This window comes from Dipodomys spectabilis, unplaced genomic scaffold, assembly GCF_019054845.1.
Source record: "Dipodomys spectabilis isolate Male_0828 unplaced genomic scaffold, ASM1905484v1 ptg000125l, whole genome shotgun sequence".
In the NCBI taxonomy this organism is placed as follows: Eukaryota; Metazoa; Chordata; class Mammalia; order Rodentia; family Heteromyidae; genus Dipodomys; species Dipodomys spectabilis.
The window spans coordinates 3,297,501-3,319,866 of NW_024870802.1; the positions used below are offsets into that span (position 1 = coordinate 3,297,501).

The 22,366-nt window shown below is 43.7% G+C and overlaps 1 protein-coding gene across 43 annotated transcripts in view; it reads right to left on the bottom strand.

Annotated features, from left to right (window-relative positions):
- The window catches only part of Tcf7l2 (transcription factor 7 like 2), a 212,906-nt gene that overhangs the window by 110,148 nt on the left and 80,392 nt on the right, over positions 1–22,366 (bottom strand). For all 43 annotated transcript variants that reach the window (XM_042689169.1, XM_042689188.1, XM_042689165.1 and 40 more), the window contains one exon: positions 14,777–14,878. In XM_042689169.1, the coding sequence (XP_042545103.1) occupies positions 14,777–14,878 (102 nt within the window). The remainder of the gene's footprint in view (positions 1–14,776; positions 14,879–22,366) is intronic.

Consider the following 22,366-nt stretch of genomic DNA (forward strand, 5'->3'; position numbering starts at 1 on the left):
AACAGGTAAATTCTGAGATGAAATCTAATATTGAAAAGAAAAAAAAAAAAATCCAGCAGGGTGCAGGTGGCTCATGCCTGTAATCCTAACAACTGAGGATCAAGGTTTAAAGCCAGCCCAGGCAGGAAAGTCTGTGAGACACATACCTCCAATTAACCAATAATAATGATAATGATAATGATAATAATAAAGCAGAAGTGGAACTGTGGCTCAAGGGGTAGAGCTCTAGCCTTGAGTGAAAAAACAAAGGACAATGTCCAGGCCCTGAGTTCTAGTCCCAGTACCACCACAGAAAGGAAGGAAGGAAGGGAGGGAGGGAGGGGAGGGAGGGAGGGAGGGAGGGAGGGAGGGAGGGAGGGAGGGAGGGAGGGAGGGAGGGAGGGAGGGAGGGAGGGAGACCCTGATCTTCAACCAGAACTCTTAGAATAAGGGCACAGAAAGAAAAAAAATCCGCAAGCCCTTTATTTTGGCTTCTGTTTGAACCTCTGGTCCTGCTGGGCTGAGCCATACCCTTGCTTCAAATCCTGTGGGTCCTCTTTGCCAAATGAAAATCTGTGGGAGAAACTGACACAGGCATCAAGACACCAGAGCACTTCACCAAGCCCCACCCTACTGCTAGCCTCTGAGTGTGGCACTGGCCGCCCCAGCCCCGCTCCCTGCCTCTCCTGGAGAAATGTATTCTGATTATTCATTCCACACAGATATGCAACATGCAGTAGCTCACCATAAGTCCTTACTGCCTCTCCACGGTTTAGATTTTTTTTTTAATAAATTATGTCCTGAAACTTAACAATGACATTCTTGGCATGAGATCTGTAATGTATCTTGCATTAGGCTCAGAGTGTGCTAAATGAATCAGAAGGAGAGTCAGCACGCGTGTCCCAAACAAAGAAATAGATATGTAGTTTGGTGTGTATGCCAAGATGGGGGAGAAAACCTGCCCTTCCAAATGAAGTACTCAGGTAACGTTCAAGTCATTGCTCTCTTTAGGAATACAGTGATATTTTTAATATGACATCGGACAGAAAGCATGTAACTAAGATTTAATAACTGTCAGAAATGTATGACTGGACACTGGGAGCATTCAAGGTATGGGCTGCAAGTTCAGGCTACTTGTGGCCACAGGTCATGTCCCCAAGGCATAGCTGTCATGGAGAGCAGAAGGACCAAATTAGGGTAAGTGAAGACTGCTAACCACAGCCCAACTCCTAAGCTAAGCCTATGTTCATTTCTTGAGCCCTCCCATTCCAGATCCTTTCCCAACACTTAACAACTTTTTTGTTTGTTTTTGCTGCTCCTGCTGGAGATTGAACTCAGGGGCTAGAGCTCTTGTTAGCTTTTTTACTCAAGGCTAGTGCTATACTACTTGGTCCACACCTCCACCTCCAGCTTATATCTGATTAATTGGGAGATAGAGTCTCCCAATTTATCTGCCCTTACTAGCCTTGAACAGGGATCTTCAGATCTCAACTTCCTGAATAGCTAGGATTATCATCGGAGTACATTTTAAATAGTTAAGATTTTCTTTGCCATACCACCAACAGATCCAGAGGACGGCTCCATTTCTGACATTTCCCCCCAGAATGCTGGTGCCTAAAGCAGAGGTCACCGTTGTGTCCTCTCTATTGTCCCTTTATCTTCTGCTTCACCCATTCATACATTCTTCCTTCATTTTTAGGGCACTGATATACATGACCTCAGAAGCTCTCCCATCACATTGCTTCGGGCATGCACTGCAGCACATACTGCCAGGCCTCTGTCTAGGGATCAACATCCAACACTGCACTCAGCTCAAAGGCTTTGAAACAACAGCCTAATCCTTTCGCACTTGCAGGTGACCTTTTCATACGCAATATGTGCTTTAATGCCAAGTGGAGAGAACCTTCATCAAAGAGTAAAGTTGGACAAATAAGTCAAACAGAAATAGCTAGCCACAGTATAGGCAGTTTGCCACCAACTATCCCTGACAAGAAAACAATGCTTCTAAAATGATACAAAGAAGCATTCCCAAGGCACAAAACCGAGAGCTTTCGGGGCAAAGATGAGTATGCTAAGTGGGAGCCAGAGAGACTAAAAATATGAAAACAGGAATTTTATGAAAATACCTAAAGCTCATTTTCAAAATTCCCCATGACCACAGAAGCAAATCATGGAAACTCTTTTTTATTTTTTTATTTTTTCAGCACAAGCCTCCCTTCACAGACCGTCTGTGGGAGAAGACTGGGTACAATACGCATATCTTCAACTCAGCCTCGACCCCATCAACCAGTCTTAAAGAGGGCAGGCGTGTTTTCCCATAGACCTGGTGTGGGAAGAACTGGTTCATGCTCTAGTTCTGAGAAAGTTGAAAATTCACAAGAAAAAAGAACTCCTTTTTGTATTATAAGGCCAACATTTAGTTAGAACTCCTTTGGTTGTAAGTAACAGAGAACCACTTCCAACTCGGTAAGGTATTGACTCTTGACCAGAGCTGGCTACATACATAGAATTAAAAGGTGCCATCAGGGCATTGCCCAAATCCATTTTAGTCCCCTGCAAATGAGGGCCCTTCATTGAAGAATGAGGGACATGTGCTTATAAGGGTTAGTGTGCACCATGCATGCGTGCAGATGAAAGTGACGCCAAACCACAATTGTAGACTCTACATAAATTTAGATCACATGCCTGCCCCTTACCCAGTCATATGAACAGCAGCACCAAATGACAAAGGAAAAGGGTGGTCTGCTATAGTGAGGGGATGGGGGGCACTTATCAAGAAGAAACCTGGTGAAAGATGGCTGTCATCTACAGCATGCTGGTCTATTTTCAATGGCTGATTTCTTTGGCTGGAAGGATAATAACGAGTGTTATTAATCTGGCTATACCAACCAATAGCTTTGCTGAAATAGGATGGAAAGGGGACTGAGGGAGAATAAAGCAAAGAAATTTGGCTGAATTTTCAAAGGGTTAGAGTCCCAACAATTCACTCAGAATCTCTCACTGTGACTCTAAGTTGGGCCTACCTTTAGGAGGTATAGAAAGAGGAGGAGTCAGAGTGAGCCAGTGACAGTGTTGGTAAGGGGCCCCATGGGTCACATGGTTTCTAGGGACCAGAGAATGAATCAGTCCCAAGGCTGTGCTATAGGGATCCTTCCATCCTCTCTTCTTTCTCTGGACTGTTGAAAGGTTTTCTATGTTCCTCATCCAGGCACCTGGGTAACAGGTAGACCCAGAAACATGTAACTGTTGCCCATGGAGTAAAGAAGACAAGAGGCCTTCACCCCACTACACTGGGACCCATGCTGAACCCCATCTCACTCATGCCTATTGAACAGCCTCAATGACACACCTTACCACTGTCCAGATCTACCCACTACATGTGTTAGGACTGGAAAACAGATTGCATCATACCCTCTAAGAGATGTGCAGAAGCCTTGTAGCAGAACACACACACACACACACACACACACACACACACACACACACACACACACACACACACACACACACACACACACACCTCCCAGGCCAGATATAGACCACTGAAGACATCTGGGTCCTGCTCAGGGTAAAGTGACCAAGACCTTGGCAACATCCTCACCCAGCCTACATAAGCTCTAGCCAACACAAAGCTCTATGAGAATGGACAGGGTCTCCATGTAACTGACCTGGGTGTTCTCCACTCTGAGCCCTGGAATCTCAGAGTCCACTTTTCAATCAGGTGACCAGATTGAGAATCTGTTCACAGCTGCTCTGGGCCTCTTATAAGACTTAAAAGGTATGTCTATGAAAGGATCCATCCAAGGTTTCCAAAGACCATCTCTAGTGTAGAATGATCTGTAAAGATCAACGGTAGCTGGCAGTTACTTACAAAGATGTAGGAATCAAGGAGATCAACTAAGATGTCAGGCTACATCCAAGTGGGAGACAAAGGCAGACTGGACTCTAGTGGTAATGAGGGTGGGAGGTGTGAAAGGTCATATTCCATATACACATGGAAAGGAGAGAGGAAGCCTACATGATGAGCTAATCAACTGAAGGAGAATGTGAGAAGAAAAGAGAATCATGAATGTAATCCAAGATTGGATACAACAGCAACTGGTAATATGTCCATCTTCCTGAATATGGAAGACATGGGAAATAACAGGTTTAGAGGTAAGCTGGAAGTCTGATTCTGGACATGCTAATTTTCCCATCTGTTTGATAGGCAGATGGTGACTGACCTAGGACACCAGTATTTGGTAGTTGACAGGAGCATGGTTCTTGTTTGGGGATTCCTTAGGCAACTCAGGGTATTTCAACATGAATAAGACCAACCGCTACATAACAATGCACTTCTCTATACAGAACCCTACTGATCTCTCCCTTCCTTAGTTCCCAATAAACTCTAAAAGACAAGTCTAAAGTCCAGCTGTTTCTTCTTGTTATTATTTTCTTTCTATATTAATGTACTAAAGTGGATGAAAATTTCACCTGTAAATGCAGGTCAAGCAAAATATAATAATCATTAGCGTTAGTGAAACAGAACCATTTCCCGTCGTCAATGATCAAGGCTTGCATTTCCCAACTGGGCACACTCTTAAACCACGACTGGAAAGAGCCAGGAGCTGCCCAGCCTGACTTGCTGGCATTTTGTGTAACCATGTTCCACACATAAATGCTGCTGCAACCATTAGACACGCTCCGCTGTGAGCTGGAATGTAGACGTGTGGATTATCAAGTCACTGGCAAACCACACACAATGTCATAACCCAAAACTATATTTCTCCCCCAAAACATGCCACCACATCAGGTAGAAAGTAGACGTGTGGAAACACTCATGCCAAACAAGACACTTGTGATGCTCCATAGTTAGGATATAATCACACTCGTGGCGCATTAAATCACCAAAGGGTCCCTTGCCAAAAACGGGTTTTCTGCTTAATTAAGGAAGCACCACACAGTGGAAAGGGAGAAAACCACATGCCAAGAAAGCAACCAACTGGGCTCCCTTGGCTTCAAGAAACTTGCAATCCGGTTAAGAGAAATAAGCAAGCCCCAGAGACAGAGTTAGTCAGCAAAGACAAGAAATGACAAGCAGGATGGAATGGGTGCCAGAAGAACACTTTTGTTTTATTTACAGGAAAGATAAACATAGGCCAAACCATAAGTTTAGCTCTAAGTAGATCTATGTTAATTTAAAACAGGCTCCGATGCTTGGTAAACACAGCAGGTGCTGAAACAAAAACAATTTCCAAAGAAAGTTCCAAGCTAGTCCCCTAGGCAGGGAAGAGCTCAGCCAGTGGAGCAGCCCAGAAAGGGCTCCAAGGCCCAGCACTGTGTAGATGGAGTGATAAAGAGATTCATTTGCGTTGCAAGCCCCAGAGCTTCCTTGAACCTATTTTAGGAGAGAACTCCCTCCCCCCACCCCCCCCCCACCCCTGTAATCCTATTAAACAAATGTCAGGTAAGGCCAGCCAGGAGGTGCCAAAGACTTCTTCCCACTCCCCCAAACACTGGAAGAAAGCAGTAGGTGTGTTTGCCCAGAAACCCAATGGAGGACCATACACCTCATCAACTTCCCCAGAGCACCAAATAAATAATGTCTCTGCCCAATAAGATGACACAAAGAGAAAGGACCACGTAGGGTGGCATATTCCTGTAATCTCAGAACTCAGGAGGCTGGGGCAGGGGGATCTGACAGTTCCTCCTGTTCAAGGACAACTTGGGCTACCACGCAAGACTGGAGATTGGAAGGAAGGGGGAAGAGGGGGGAGGAGAAGGGAATAGGAAGTATTAAGCATATTCTGAGGCTTAAGGTGCACCAAAAGCACATGTTATGCAGTGAACTATCTAAGATAAGTCCTAGCATGGACCCTGACTTTAAAACATACATGTGAACTAGGCAACAAGCCCCCTGATGGCCTTTCTAGAAGCCAAAAGATCTTGGGGAGGCAAGTCTGGGTCTCTGTTCTAGGGCAGGATGAGAAAAAGGCTTATCTCTCCAAAGAAACAAGAGGATATTAAGACCACTGTGGTCTTACTAAGTCTAATTCTCACATATTGAAACCTTTGGGGAAAATAAATTGTGGCTATGTATCAAAATAACAACTTTTTTTTTTTTTTAACTCTGGTCTCCTTTACCATTCTTCCTTAAGAATCTATCCCAGGAGAAAGGGGAAACAAAGACTAATACATGAAGCAGAGATAATCATCTGAGGATTATCCAAAACCAAAATGACAATATAAAGATTTAGCAATACAACACTAAGTAAATTGGGGTATAATCATACTATATATCGTTATGTGGTCTTTAAAAGAATTTTAATGGCATGGGATGTACTTATCAACTACAGGGGTTTTTGCTTTTTTAAAATAAATACTATGCTGGAAATACTGAAAATTGCTATAAGCTCAAGAACGCTAAAAAACAAATATAAATATTAATGTATTTAGAAAAAACCCACAAGAAAATATATCAAATTACTCATAATGTGACCTCTGAGTGGTGAGATTATAGTCTATTTTCCAAATTGCCTATACTAAACATAAGGTTTATGAACGAAGAACCCCTATATCCATTTAAAAATTAATTTCACTTAACTTTAGGGATAGAATGTTTGAGTCAAAAATGAGCCATCCCTGTCAGGCACTGGTGGCTCACGCTATAATCCTATTTACTTAGGAAGCTGAGATCTGAGGATCATGGTCGGAAGCCAGCCCAGGCAGGAAAGTCTGGGAGATACTTATCTCCAATTAACCAAGTCAGAAGTAGAGCTGTGGTTCAAGTGATAGAGTGCTAGCTTTGAGTATAAAAGCTCAGAGACATCACCTAGGCTTTGAGTTCAGGCCCTAGTCTGGCACCTCCCCCCCAAAAAAAAAAATAATAGCCATTGCATCCTTAAATAGTTGAAGACTATAAGTCACTGAAGATATAAATCACAGTCAAGGATAATCCCATAGAATAGACTTGGCAACAGGAGCTAGGGTTTGGGAGCAAGCACTCTGAGAGATTTCGATTCATCATAAAGGCAGAACTCAATGAAGTCCACACTGTGCCCAAAAAGAAGAGGTCTCCATCAGGACAGATCCTCCAGTTCTTCAAACATCCAAGAACAGCCGGGACATCAGTGAACTACCAAACAGTGATGAGCAAAAGGACAGCGGGCTGGGGTGAGGGGTGAGGGGTAGGGGGAGAGATGGTGTGGGATTTTACAGTTCTGCAAATGTGGCTCTAATCTGAAAGGGACACCACAGTGGTTACACAATCCTTCTTGACAGTATTTCTACTGCACTAGTGGTCAGCTGCCACACCAGGAAGCCAGCCCTCAAGCACTGCAGAGTTTCTTCGAAAAGAAAAGGATGCTTTCGACTTTTGACCCTAGATTCTACTATCCTATCCCAGGGTCTACTGTGGAGTTTAAACCACATACTTTCTGGAAAGCACTTTGATTCTGGTCATATGGAAGCCTAAGGGTTCTTCGTGTTAGCTACTCCTAGCTCTCCTTCGAAAAATAACAGTGCTCAGAGGCTTGCTTTATACCTTAGACAAAATAGACTGCCCTCACCACAGCCTGGTCTATGAAATAGGAAAGTTCTTATTCAGCTGCTGCCAGAAAACATACAGCAAGTATTCTAGAAATTCCGGCTGAGTCCCAGATAAGTGGATTGAATCGATACAGTCAATGAATGAAGAAAAGAATAAAGCAGAATACTCACATTAAGAAGTAGAGAGAAAGCCGGGTGCTAGCGGCTCACGCCTTCAATCCTAGCTACTCAGGAGGCTGAGATCTGAGGATCATGGTTCAAAGCCAGCCGGGGCAGCAAAGTTATCTCCGATTAACCACCAGAAAATGGAAAGTGGAGCTGTGGCTCCAAGTGGTAAAGTACTAGTCTTGAACAAAAAAGTTCAGGCCCAGAGTCAAGCCCCCATGAATGACCAAAAAAAAAAAAAAAGGAGAGAGAGTAAATAAGTCCAGGAAGAAGCTTTTAGGCAATCAGTATAGGTCCCCACACCTGCATGTCACTCAACATCCACTACCCTCAGCCATCCCTCACCTCAGCCTCAGGGTAGAACCCTCCCCTTTCCCACTAGGGACTAATGAATTCTTTGCAGTAGCCTCAAAGCTCACACTCAGAAACCAAATCCCACCCCCTTGCCTTATGTATGATGCTTTTAGCAGCTCGCGAGTTTCCTGAGCCACAGCCTCATGCAGGTAATGGAGTGATCCCCTTATTGTACCCCACTGGCAGCTCTGGGCATTGCTACACACCCTAGGTGTGCACTTGCTTATCTCTTTCTCAGCCATCTCGGCAGTGTTTTAAGACGATGGTGTGCTCAGGGGCTGGGTGGCCAATTCACCTCCTGCCTCCCACCATGCCCAGTTCCTCCTCTGCAGAAAGATGATAATGCGACACCTGCAAAGTGTCCAGAACAATGCCTGGCATGTGGGAAATGCCACCACACCTGCCGGTCATTCACACCAATTGCTTGCAATATCTAGAAAGTTTTCACCACACTATAAGCATTCACTAAATAACTGGAAGAATGATCAATAAACTCCATGATCTTAATGCAGTACACATGCAAACTCTGGAAGAAAGCAGCTCTTCCACTCCAAACCCGTGCCCCTTCGAACATTACCCATGGAGGCCCTCAATCCTCTAGCCATCTTCCTTTCTCCCTCAACACTCACATCTACTCTATCAGCACATTCTGTTGGTGTTTCCTTCAGATCTCCCCACATGCACCATCCCTACAAGCAGCGCTTGACACAAGCCACCAATGTCAACCCAACACCACCAGGATTAGATGTGAGATCACCATATCCCACACCTGAGCCGCTCTCCCCAACCTCTGACCACCCCACCTGACTTCCTCCTTCACTCAAAGCCAGTTCTTCCCTTTGAGATTTCCATACATGGTTTTCCTTCTCCTTTGCCCATCTCCTAGTCTCAGTCTTTCTCTTAAATGCTAGTCAATCTGGGCTGGGAAGGTGGCTCAGTGGTAGAGCGCTTGCCTTGCATACATGAAGCCCTGGGTTCGATTTCCCAGCTTTTTGCTTATGCAAAAAGAAAAAAAGCCAGAAGTGGCGGTGTGGCTCAAGTGGTAGAGCGCTAGCCTTGAGCTGAAGAGCTGAGGGACAGCGCCCAGGTCCAGAGTTCAGGCCCCACGACCAGACCCCCCCCCCTCAAAAAAAAATTCTAGTCAATCCTTCACATTTTGTTTTTAATATGTATTGTTTTTACTTTTAGTTAACAAATAATTCTATTAACATATTGGGGTAGTGTGATGTTTCCTTATGTGTGTACCACATACAAGGATCACATCAGGGTAATCGTATACCTATCATCTCAAGCGTTAATCTTTTGTGTTGGGAGCATTCAAAGTCCTCTCCACTGGCCATGTGGAAGTGGACAATTATATGTGGACAACCATCGTTGCTCTATTGTGCCACAGAACACTGAAAGTTAGTCCTCCTTTTCCAATTGTACCTTATTACTTGCCCGCTGAAAGTTATTACTCCTTCTCCAGCTGTACCCCATTAACTGTCCCCTCTTCAATGCCATTTCACACAGAACCATCTAGGCCCATAAATCCTACCTACCTGCATAGGTCTTCTTTCTCAGCACCTGTCCCACACACGGAGGTGCTACCATGGTTTTTGCTAGTCCTAGCATCTAACACAGAGCCTCCCAGCACACAGCAGGACCCAGAAAACATGAAGGAAATACAATTACAAAGAAAATATCACATGCATTTACCAATAAAAAGGATGCACTCAACATAGTTCTGTTTTTTTGTTTTGTTTTAATTAACGATGAATAGGCTCCCTTGAACCCTACAGAAAGAAAATTCAAAGGCACTTCAGGCCCTGAGCTTACTTGAAAATGCTCAGCACGGATGACAGATACCCGATCTGAAGTTCTACTCATGCAAGATTTCCTAAGTTGCCCGCTCTCTTTCAGCATTTAAGCAATCACAACAAAAACAGCTGCACCTCCACCAATGTCTAGCAGGCTTTCTTCCGCAGGATTCAGCCTGCTTTCTCATCCCACCCTCCAATGCTCATTACGCAACGAAACACACAAGACGAAGAAACACGAGAAATCCACCCCAAGGTAAAATTCCACACTGACTTCAAAAGGAAACCCCCAAGATAAAATTGTAAAAAAAACTTTTGAAGCCTTTTGCTGGTTTGTAAGATACATACAATACCAAAATACCACCATTTTTGGTCCAGAATCTTTTTTTGCCTGGTACAAAGAAGTTAAATGAAAGTCTTTGTATAGCAAAGACACCGGGAGTGGTATCCAGGGAGCAGCTCCTAACCCATAGCTTACCACTGCTGGAGGCGGTGGGCCCTCAGCTGGCCAGGGCACACAGAAACACTACCACTCGGCCTAATCCAGCCACTTAACCCTCATTGTGTGAGGGGAAAGCAGGAGCAAAGAATTAAAAAGATAGATCTCAAAATACCTCAAAGAAAAATGAACTAGTTGTACAATAAATTAGAAACTGGAACAGAGGCCAGATACTGATGGCTCAGGCCAATAACCCTAACCACTCAGGAGGCTGAGATATGAAGATCCTGGTCAAAGACAGCCCAAGCAAGAAAGTCCATGAGAGCCAGGCGCCGGTGGCTCACGCCTGTAATCCTACCTACTCAGGAGGCTGAGATCTGAGAATCGCGGTTCAAAGCCAGCCCGGGCAGGAAAGACCATGAGACTCCTATCTCCAATAAACCACTAGAAAGCCGGAAGTGGTGCTGTAGCTCAAGTGGTAGAGCGCTCGCCTTGAGCTGAAGAGCTGAGGGACAGCACCCAGGCCCAGAGTTCAAGCCCCATGACCAACAAAAAAAAAAAAAAAAAAAAAAAAAAGAAAGTCCATGAGACTCTTATTTTCAATTAACCACTCCAAAAAAAAACAAAAAAACAAAAAACACCTAGATGTAGAGATGTGGCTCAAGTGGTAAAACTTCAGCCTTGAGCTGAAGGACAGTACCAAGATTCTGACTTCAATCCCAAGTACTACATAGAAAGAAAAGGAAGAGAAAACAGAAATAGAAAAGGGGACGGAAGGAAGGAAGGAAGGAAGGAAGGAAGGGAGGAAGGAAGGAAGGAAGGAAGGAAGGGAGGAAGGGAGGAAGGGAGGAAGGGAGGAAGGGAAGAAGGAAGGAAGGAAGGAAGGGAAGGAGGGAGGGAGGGGGGAGGGGGGAGGGAAAAGAGAGAAAGGAGGGAGGGAAGGAAGGAGGAAAGGAGGGGGAAGAGAGGGGAAAATGGATCTGGGGAGAAAGAAAGATCTTGGATTGTGTAGCTGGCATCTTTGACATGTTGAGAAGATCAATACATTTGTGGGGAAGAGAGGGCATCATCACAAAAAATTATTGCCTTGTGTAAACGTTCACTTTTTCGCCTGCTAATCAAGACATCTCTAGGGAATGAATTTATTCTCTCCTTTGAACCCAGATCAGGAATCTCCAGAGTATAATAAGCAAGATGCTCTATCAGACACAGGACCTAAAATGTGGAGGGTTTCTTATTTTAAACATTAGATAGAGCTGGGCTTAAAGCACAGTGGTAGAGTGCTTGCCTGGCATACACAAGGCCCTGGGTTCCATCTCCAGCACCAGAAATGCATGAATGGATAGAGAGATGAAGAAATACCTATTATTGGATGAACTCATATCCACTTGCTAAGATCACTTACTCCATACATCAATTTTTAATAACATGGTAACCCACATAACTACATGAAAAACTTCAGCCATATTAAAATATTCTAAGAAAATGCTTCAAATTCCCACGTGAGAATTCTCCCCCAAATGGGGGAGAAATGATTTTGTCTGTAGCTGTAGTTGTAGTTTCTAGTGATTGCCCACAAAGTCTGCACGCTTCTCTATTTTCAAAGTGAAACATCAGAAACAATTATGAAACAGTTTGGCTCAAAAGTTACAATAAATCCACATTTCAGAGAAATAAGGAAGCAATCCTTAGAAGATTATTTTGAAACATGTCTGGTGATACACTGTGAGGTGACAACATTTTAACAGATTTGAAAAACACAGTGGGAGGAGGAAGAGAAGCCATGAGTATGTGGGGATGAGTTGGACATTTGTGGCCAAAGCTGAACGTAAGCCAGTCCCAGTAGCCAATGTTAAATGAGGCCAATGATAAACTATAAAATAAAGACACAAGCAATGCATGAGCTACATTTCAGAAGATCCTCCTTTACAAAACATGTTGTACCTGCTACAGCGAAGTTGGTTTTGGTTAACACATTATCCCATGTCCAGTGAAATGAGAATTAAGCAATAAGTGTGGCATCGTTTTGCCCCAACTTCTCATCTGCTCCCTAAACTCAGTCTCTTCCACAAGCCCATACGTAACCTCTATACGATGGCTAGTTCCTAGGTCCCCAGGACCACAGTGGGAAGTAGACAAGATGGTATGGCTCTTTTGAGTCCAAGTCCTCATCACAAAGGTGATATGTGTGGAATCATGTTGTCTGATTAACCACGAGGGGGGGGGGGGGGGAGGAGAGAAGGAACTTAAGAAAGAAAATGGAACCTAAGTCCCTACTTTGTTCCCTTAGCCAAAATCCACATTGGTTCTAGAAAGAAATGTTCTAGCATCTCCTCCAAATCATTCATTTCCACATGAGAAAACTAGGCTTTTCAGACCCAAGTTGTGACTACTGTTCTTATGAGATTTGGAGGGATGGAAGAATGAACAACTAACTCCTCACTCTTGTCTAGGGGGGGCGTGGTGAATAACACTACAGGTGTGGCCTACAGATCTGAAGCAAGGGGAAGGGGATATGTCCACTTGGAACCACTCTAGGCTTTGCCTCTTCTCTCCACACTCAGAGAGAATGGCCTCCAAGAGATTCTAAAGGTGATATCTTTTGTCAGTCTCTTAAAAAACTAAAATAAAGAAAGACGTGTGGGAAAGTTCCATCGAGCGTTTCCAGGAGCAGAGAAAGAAATTTCCAAGCCTGAGGCCAAAATTGGGAAACCCAGAAGAGGAGGGAAAAGCAACACAACAAGTTTTCCTCACTTTACCCTGTAAGACTCCAGCATGTCACACTTGTTTTCAAATCTGTATGCTTTTTTTTTAACATGAAATCCAATTCTAGATGAAATCTGTGTCAGTACCCCAAGCCAGCAGCTTCTTTACACCTCTGTCAGTTTTCTCATGATGATCCAATTTATAGTCATCAGAGCCAGCCATCGAAGTTCCTCTTAGGTCTGGCATAAAAGAAGAATGCCACAAGGCCCCAGAGAGGAGCAGAGAACTGGATAAAATCCTCACTGTGGCAACTAGCTCAGCGCGTGACTTTGGGCAATTCACTTAAGTCATCTCTGGGCCTCAGTTTCCTTTTTGGAGATCAGGTCGAGCCTCAAATGATCTAAGGTGAACACCTCTAACCCTGAAGTCTTGACACTCCAAATGCATCCTTGACTATGAGGTTCTACTTAATTGTAGAGTTGGAGAACAGGGAGGAAACTTCTAGCAAATGTTAGCCTTCTTCCTACAATGTCTTATTTATACCATGAGAAGTTAAGACATTTTCACAAAAGGGCTCAAAATGTGGTTTTACAGAAATAAATTATTTTGCAATATACACACATGCAACAGATGCACAGCTCATTAAATAACATATACTCAATTACAGCCAGCGACCAAAGGAGGAGGCAGTTAAGCCTGGAATTTGACACAATGTTATCTGAAGACTTGTTGACTTAAGAAAATTACTTGGCAATTTTTAGAAATGACAAGTAACATAGTCACAGAGGTAACGTTTTGTGATACTTAAATAAAAAATGCATGAGTTATTTCTTGCTTTGGATAATTCTACCTGTCATAGATTCATTATAAAAATATATCTTTCATTAATTATTGCAAAAATATGAAGTCCAGCTCATGATATAAATACATAGAAGGGAATGAATATTCTAATAAGGCTGAGCTATCTCCTCAAGAGGTTAATTTATAAACTTTCAGAGCCTACAAAATCCTAAGAAAGTGCATTAAAAATATATGTCAACACATACTTTATGTTGTAGTCTCTTAGTACTAAAAGCAAGCATTCTCCATGTCAATCCCACATACTTTCAAAGCTCTGGCTATACAGATTAAGTTTAATTTTGTATTTTAATTTTAAGTTCATTTCTCCTCCAGGTTTACCCGCCAGCCAGCCCAGACAAAATTTTCTAATGTTAGTATCAAATATTACTTTCCAGAAACATTAAGAAACACTGAGGTTGGGGGGGGGAGGGGTTTCCTCTAACCCAGGGCTCCCTATTTCTATTTTGTATTATTATTATCTTTAAGAAGCTGTACAAAGAGGTTTCAATTCAACATGTCAATTCACAAGCACAATGCATCTTGATCAACATCACCACTTACAACATTCTCCCCCATCTCTCCCAACTCCCTATTTCTAATTCTTTCCTTTCAACCTCTCTTCTCTCGTTACATTTTTTTTCAATCACTTTGATATTATTTCTCCAAACCAGGGAGATGTATTGGTATCCTATGAACTTGATCCCACAAGACTAGATTCTAACCCAACGCATGGAGAAAAGGGTGGAGGGAAGACCTAGGAAATTTCCACCTAGTTCACAATCACTAGCATCTCATCACTCAAAATGAGTAGCTTATAGATACAAAATCACATCCAAGAATATTCCAAAATAAACTTTGTTAAAGAAAGAACTAACCAATAAGGCATAGTATCATCACAGGGTATTTTCTGCTTCACTTCGCTTCCTCCTAAAAGGGTCGCCTGGCCTCTCTTTGGAAAGGTACTTACAACAATGTGTGCGGGCGATGGAGAGCGAGCATCCTTGAGGGCCTGTCTGCTCTGGAGACTCCCTGCTTGGACATCAAGTAGCGGCCATTTCATCTGAAGATACTAGAAAATCAAAACAGTACATTCAGCAAAGGAATAATCATTATATGGATCAGAAACGGGGGGGGGGGGGGGGGGGGGGGAGGGACGGGGACGGGACTAATAAAGCATGCAAATAACAACCAGAGAAAACTCATGCACTATCAGTAAGGCCTTAGAGCTCTCAGTTCAAATAGAAAACATCATTAGTAACTGGAGTTTGTTTCTGCAGTCAAACTACAGGGCAGCTCTAGATAAAAATGCATTTGCTGACACTCATCGGGGGGGGGGGGGAATTGCAGGAAAGAGGGAAGAAAACAGGGAACATACAGCAATTTCAGAAGTAAGTAACAAACACAAATCTCAAGCCAGAAATGTCCTAGGGAACCATCCATTCCAGATCTAATCTTCCAACCACCTCTATCTTTAAAATTCTATCATGTTGAATGTTTTTGGTGGTACTGGGGTTTTACTCAGACCTTCTCCTTGCTATTCCTGAACCATAACCCCAGTCCTTTTTTGCTCTCAGGAATTTTCACATAGGATCTCCCACTTTTGTCCAAGCTAGCCTTTGTACTTAATCCTCTTTCCTATGCCTCCCGAGTAGCTAGCATTACACAGATGCAAACTACCACACCTATGCTCTTGGTTAAGATGTGCATTCTGTTCATTTTTTGCCCAGGGTGGCTTTACACCTTGATCTTCCAGATCTCTGACTCCAAGTACCTGCCACGCACTCTTCATTCTAAAGGAAGCCAAGTCCTTCATGTATTAGAAGCTGCTTCAACGAAAACAAGCATGTCATTCCATAACCAATCTAAAAGCTCATCAGACAAAAATATTTCTTGGCAGCAGATGCACACACAGGGCATGGCACAATTTGACTTACACAGCCATCTGAAAGGACCAGAGAAAAACTCTTAGGATTGAATGTGTGGCTCAAGCGATAGAATGATGGTTTAGAAAGCCTGAAGCCCTGAGTGCAAACCTCACTACCACCAAAGGGATAAAAAGGCCAGAGAAATACTTGACTATGCACAGGTTTATCACCAAAATAAAAATGAAAGGTATGGATGGACTGGAGATATGGCTCAAGTGGTAGTATGCCAGCCATGAGCAAGAAAACCTAGCAAGAGTGCCAAAGCCCTGAATTCAAATCCTGGAATTGTTACAGGAGGAAGAAAAAAGCCAATTATGTCTTTCCTTATCTTTTTTCTGAGGTAGGAGATAAATACATGCCCACTGGCTAGCTACTTTTACTGAAAGTGATACTTCTACTCTCAAAGGGGCTGAAGCAATCAATTACCAATTAATCCCATTCCCTGTTCTGTTTAGCAGATAAGGGAACAGGAAGTGAAATGGCTGCCCAGACCCTGAGAAACTCAGCATACCAAGTAATTCCCAGGCATTTGACTTTTCTTGCTAACAATAGTTTCACTCAGAAAAATTCAGACAACTGAACAAAGCTAAGGAAGGATGTTTATAAGGATGTCAATACCATCCTTCAAGGTTCTAGAGGTCAATTGATTCCTGCATCAGTTAATGCTTCCAGAGTGTACAGGAACAGCCTTGATCACTTCTGACACCCAAAGTAAAGTAACTGGCCAGTTGTAACAGTCACTCTATAGAAACTTCCATTCAACAATCACTGATGTGTTCACACTGTGTTGTGCCCAATCTCCTTGCCATGCATAAGGAAATACCCCTCAGTCATGCATGAGAAAACCTACACACACACACACACACACACACACACACACACACACACGCACTCACCCTTACACCCAAGTCAGGGCACAATATAGAGAAGCTGGTTCCAGGCAATACCAAGGAGTCTATCTTGGTAAGTCAGGAAAGATTCAATACAAAGAGTAAGGACAGCAAAGGATAGTCCAAAAAGAAAACTTTGGGTCAGGTGCCAGTGGTTCATCCTAGCTACTCAGGAGGAAAGTCCATGAAACTCTTATCTTCAATTAACCATCAGAAAATTGGAACTGGTGCTGTTAACTCAAAGTGGTAGCACACTAGCCTTGAGCATAAAAATCAGGCCCTGGGTTCAAGCCTCACAACTGACTCAGAAAATAAGAGAAAGAGGGAAGGAGGGAGGGAGGGAAAGAAGGGAGAGAGGGAGGGAGGGAGGAAGGGAGGGAGGGAAGGAAGGAAGGAAGGAAGGAAGGAAGGAAGGAAGGAAGGAAGGAAGGAAGGAAGGAAGGAAGGAAGGAAGGGGAAAAGTAAGGAAAGAGGGGGGAAAAGTTTGCACCAACCCAATGAGAAACAGAACCAAAGCCATTCCACAGCCATAATTCATTGATGATGCATTTGTTTGGCCAACTAAAACCAAGCTCAGTTGTCCTTCACACTGGACAGTCTTAGCCCAAGTGCAGTCAGTTTTTCCAACCCAGTTCTATACAATGGAGGAGCATCTTCTATAACTTAGGAGCTTTCACCTATGGGGAAGAAACCTGGTTACTGGTTCTGGCTCTGTGGGTAATTTGGCAAAACCTTGTTCCAAAGTCCTCTATCTGTCTAGTTGTCTTGAGTAAATAGGAAACTCCTACCTGTGATGGAAGAGAGGGAGGATTTCACACAGTAAATCCCAGCACCAACTTCTAGTCAACTCCTAACAGCCCATTTCCAAATACCAGTGTGTTTGGGGGCCAGATATCACCCTAAGTTTAAAACCACTGAAATAGGCCAGGCACCAGTGGCTCACACCTGTAATCCTAGCTACTCAAGAAGCTAAGATTCCCAAGATCACAGTTCAAAGCCAGCTGAGGCAGGAAAGTCTGTGAGACTTTTATTTATCTTCAATTAACCACCAAAGAGCTAGAAGTAGAGCTGTGGCTTAAGTGGTAGAGCATCAGCCTTGAACACAAAAGCTAAGGGACAGCATCTCGGCTCTGAATTTGAGTGCCAACACTCAAAAAAAAAAAAAAATTGAAATAAATGTTTCCAAAGTCTCCTTCAGCCCTGTAACTCAAGCCAGAGGGCTCTGGGAATCTGTTTTGCCCTGTCTCATCCTGACTTCCCATTCCCACTTGCCACATAACTACAGGGGCTGCATTGGTCAGAACCACTCAGTAAAGTCATTTCCTTGAGGCCAACCAAAATGGATACCTAGCAACATTCACCTCTGCAACTCACAAAAACCCACAAGCAAGCAAAACTGCCAACCCTACAAGACACACCCACCCCTTGCGCTGGTTCCATGGAGAGAGTTCCATAACGGGTAAAGTTTTCATCTTCAGACATCTGCAAAATGGATTTGGTCACGTCCAGTTCCAGAATTGGGACAGTTCGGTTTGGTTTAAAGGTGACAGACCTGCACTGCGTTCCCCACACAAGAACTGTCATACCCATAATGCAATAGTCACGTGGGGACTTAATGATTCTCAGTCTACATAAAAGCTTCCTTGTGAGCCATATCCAATCTCTATAAGCTACCTGCATCACATATTTTTATGAGCCTACATTTTGGTGCTCTGAGCCTACGATGCACATAATTTTCAATTATGTCAGGGCAGCCCAGGATCGCTGCCTATATAACATTACTGGTTGGAGGAAATGAGACTCGGCCCTGCTGCCCAGAGAGAACTAACCGAATCCAGATGCTAGAAGACAGCCACAACCCCGCAGACTGGCAGAGACCCGGCCATGGCAGCCCCAAACACCCAATCCCAGTGCAACCCGATGCCACAGAGCAAAGCTCAGCTGTGTCCAGCCCTTGACTTCTAACTGGCATTTGGGCAGATGGAGTGCCTTTGGCGAATGTTAAATAGTATGTCAGGATTTCTTTTTTTTTTTTTTAAGGATGTTATTACCCTCCTCCCAAAATGATGGGTGCCCCCATTTCCTTTATCTTCTACAATTGGTCCTTATTAATAGAGAAAATAAATACATAAAGGGAACAAAAAGGAAAGGAGGTACTATTACAGCCTAAAGGAAAATCTTTTTCCTTCCTGGAGACATTAAAAAGCAGGAAATTCTATTCTGTGGGACCCTAAAGGAGGACCTGAAAGAGGAGGCATCTCAGATTTACAGAAGGGTTGGAACACGATGTCACATTTTCTCCCAACAGTTGGCATTCAGGTTTAGATCCTTTGGGGAAGGGAAGGAAGAATTCCCACCATCCCGCTATGAAAACACTGGGCTTCTCCCCTCATCCTCTCTAGTTATCCAATGTGGAAATTATGAATTGCCTGCAAAAACATTAAGCTTTTCAACAAATGGCAATCAAATGGGGCTGTGGGAATTCTGACATTGGAAACTGCTGAAATAAGAGTCTGCTCAACTTTCATTCAATTTAAAAAGAAAGAAAAAAAGCCATCTTGGCTTAAGCAGTTCATCCTTTGTTTAATAATAATGTTCTAATCATGGCCCATTAAGGTTGTCTCCAAAATCATATTTTATGATACGTCTCTGGGCAAAGTCTAGTGATGTATTCAGGATACGAAAGGCCTCATTGGAATCAATGCAAGCGATAAACATAAGGTAAGCATCTCTAATTTCTTCCCTTCCCTGCATCTCTCTCAGTCAAAGGAACAAGGTAAGGCACTTGGGGAAGATATCCCAAGACCCTTCCATAAGAAGCCACCTTCAGGAAACAGCTTTAGTGGTCACCTGTCCCTCCTGGGACAGGCCAGAGAGAACCTGCTGGCACATATCACCTGCATCCTCCCAGCTCCTCCACTGGAACACCTGTCACCTGACATCTGCTAACTGAGGGCTTTGTACACAATCTTTTTAAAACAGAAGACGTCAAAGGACAATGAAGGTGCTGATGATAGCAATGATGATAAAGCTGCCAGGAAACTAGCAGTAGTGGTGCACACCTATAATCCCAACTACACAGGAGACAAGAGATAGGAGGACCATGATCCAAAGTCAGCCCAGGCATATGTACAAGAACCTAGCTAAGAAAACAAACAAGCTGGACGCTGGTACTCATGTCTGTTATCCTAGCTGCTTGGGAGTAAAGGAGGAAGGGTTGAGGTCTTAGGATTGTGGGTCAAAACCAGCCTGGGCAAGAAAGTCTGTGAGACGCCAATTAACCACCAGAAAACCAGATGTGGAGCTGAGGTTAAAGTGGTAGAAGGCTACCCTCAAGCAGAAAAGTTCAGGGACAGCACCCAGGCCCTGAATTCAAGTCCCACAGCCAAAAACAAACAAACAAACAAAAAAGCTCACAGAACTCCAGGCCTAGGAAGTGTACAAGGCTCTGAGTTCAAGTCCCAGTAACTGAAGAAGATAGAAAAAAGAATGAAAGAAAGAAAAAAGCCCCGATTCCTTCCACTGACCCTATTCCACAGATGGTCAGGCGAGTAGAGACCACATCTCTTCCTTGTTCAAGGCAGGGCTGGCACACTCTTTCTATAAAGCACTTGTCAATGAATATCTTGGGTTCTGTGGCCACACCATCCATGCAGTGACGATTTCATGCTGACATTGACAGCATCTCCAGGCCAGTCCTGCAGGTGTCTGGTCATGGCTGATTGCCAATAAATCTTACTTAAGCATATTGCAATTTGAATTTCATATCATTTCCTTGTGTCTTCTCTTGGTTCCATCAATCCTTTAAAAATACTAAGTCTTTCTTCACTTACAGGGCATATTAAAAACAAATGGCAAGCCAGGTTTGGCCAGGGAGGGAGGGGGGCACAGCTGCTTGTCTCTACCTTGGCGAATGAGTGCATTAAAGGCCTCCAAAGCCATGTTGAATGGGACGTCATCCCCGTCCAAACAGCCAAACACAATCAAGTAAGAAAATGCATTCGGTGACTCAAAAGCAACATTTTAGATTGAATTGTCCAGACTCAAGCTTTGGAGGGGGGGAAAAAATTGGCAAAGAACCCAAGGCCTAAGTCCGAGATGCAAAGTCAGAAGGTTTAACCACTAGACGACAATTTCACCAAAATAACTATCCCACCTTCCCCAAATGAAAGTCGAAGAGATCCCTGAGCAATTCTGACTGGAAAAAGCTCTCAGCCTCCGTCCAGGGATACTGGTGATGTGTCATGTAACGTCACATCACGCCAAGAAAAGAGAGCAACAGGTGGCCCTTCCTCAGGGGGCAATCAATCCCACAACTAGGAGCCCTAATAACTCGTTTCAGAAGCTTCTGTCTCCAGAACATCCCAACAAACAGAACTGACACAGAGAACCAAGCTGAGATGAGGTTTACTAATTGCCAGCTCTGCGCACCCCATCCGTCCTGGGCTCAGTGTGCATCATCACAAAGGTCACAGTTGGAAGAGGTCAGTCAATGTGAGCCTGAGCAGACTGCTCCAATTAATCACCAAAAACAAAAACCCAGAAGTGGAGCTGTAGCTCAAAGCAGTCGAGGACTAGCCTTAAGCACAAAAATTCAGGGACAACACCCAGACCCTGAGTTCAAGTCTCAGGAAATCAAATTAACTGAATGTATCCTCATGATGGATTGCCACTGTTACGGCTTCCTAATTCATTAGTTCCAAAAAGCTTTACAAGGTTTGTTTCAAATAAAATGGAAAGCCATTATTCTGTCTATATACCCAGAACCAAGAGTAGGACCAGCCAATCACATCCAAAGCCATGAAATTTTCCTCACCTTGAAGGTGACTTACTCCTACCCTCCCCAGTGAGGCCTTCCCAAGGGCTGCTTAGACCTGCTATCCTGCAAGCTGACCAGGCAGAGGAGGCAGAACTGGAACTCTTGCTTTCACACTTTACAAAGGAAAAGGCAACTAGAGGCCTCAACATACCAGAAAAGCGTACTATTCAAGAAAATAGATGGCTCATGTATCCAACAGAGGTCCCTGCAGTTTCTTTGGAAACACCTGCTGTAGAACATACCTAGCGCATGTGCACATGCACACATGCACAGATGCATGCACATGCATACGCACACGCGCGCACACACACGCACACACACACACACACACACCTGCTAAAGAACAGGCCTGCCTGACTCTTTTGAAGCATGGCCCTTCTTCAGAAATAGGAGTCAGAAAGTCCAGCCCATCTTCTTTGAACAAGCGGTTTTTTCCTGGGAACCAAGAAACCCTGATTTGCCCCCCACTGATGAACATACAAGAAATTGTAATCACCATTTGCAGTCTGTTCTGTTCTCTACATCCATCTCCCTGCAGTTAGCAATGATCCAATGTACCAACTACTAAAGCCAAAGCTGTGGAATGTCTTATAGGTCCCTTCAGCATCCAGCACTGTATCACTGAAATGTCTGACCAATTTCCCTGCAGATACTGCAGGTATACATGATTAGGCTGCATTGTCCTAGATTCAAACATACTACTGGTATTTTGGAAAAACTCAAGAAGTTTCTAGACATGACCATGTCTATAATCTAAGATCTGAAGCCAGTCCCAGCAGAAATCAAATAAAAATCCAGAAAAATCAAGTAAAGCCAAAAGGGCTGGGCACTGGCTCATCAGATAGAACATCTTCCTAGTGAGGGAGAAGCCCTGAGTTCAAACCCTGCTGCCACTGAAACAAACAAATCATTTAAAATGCTTT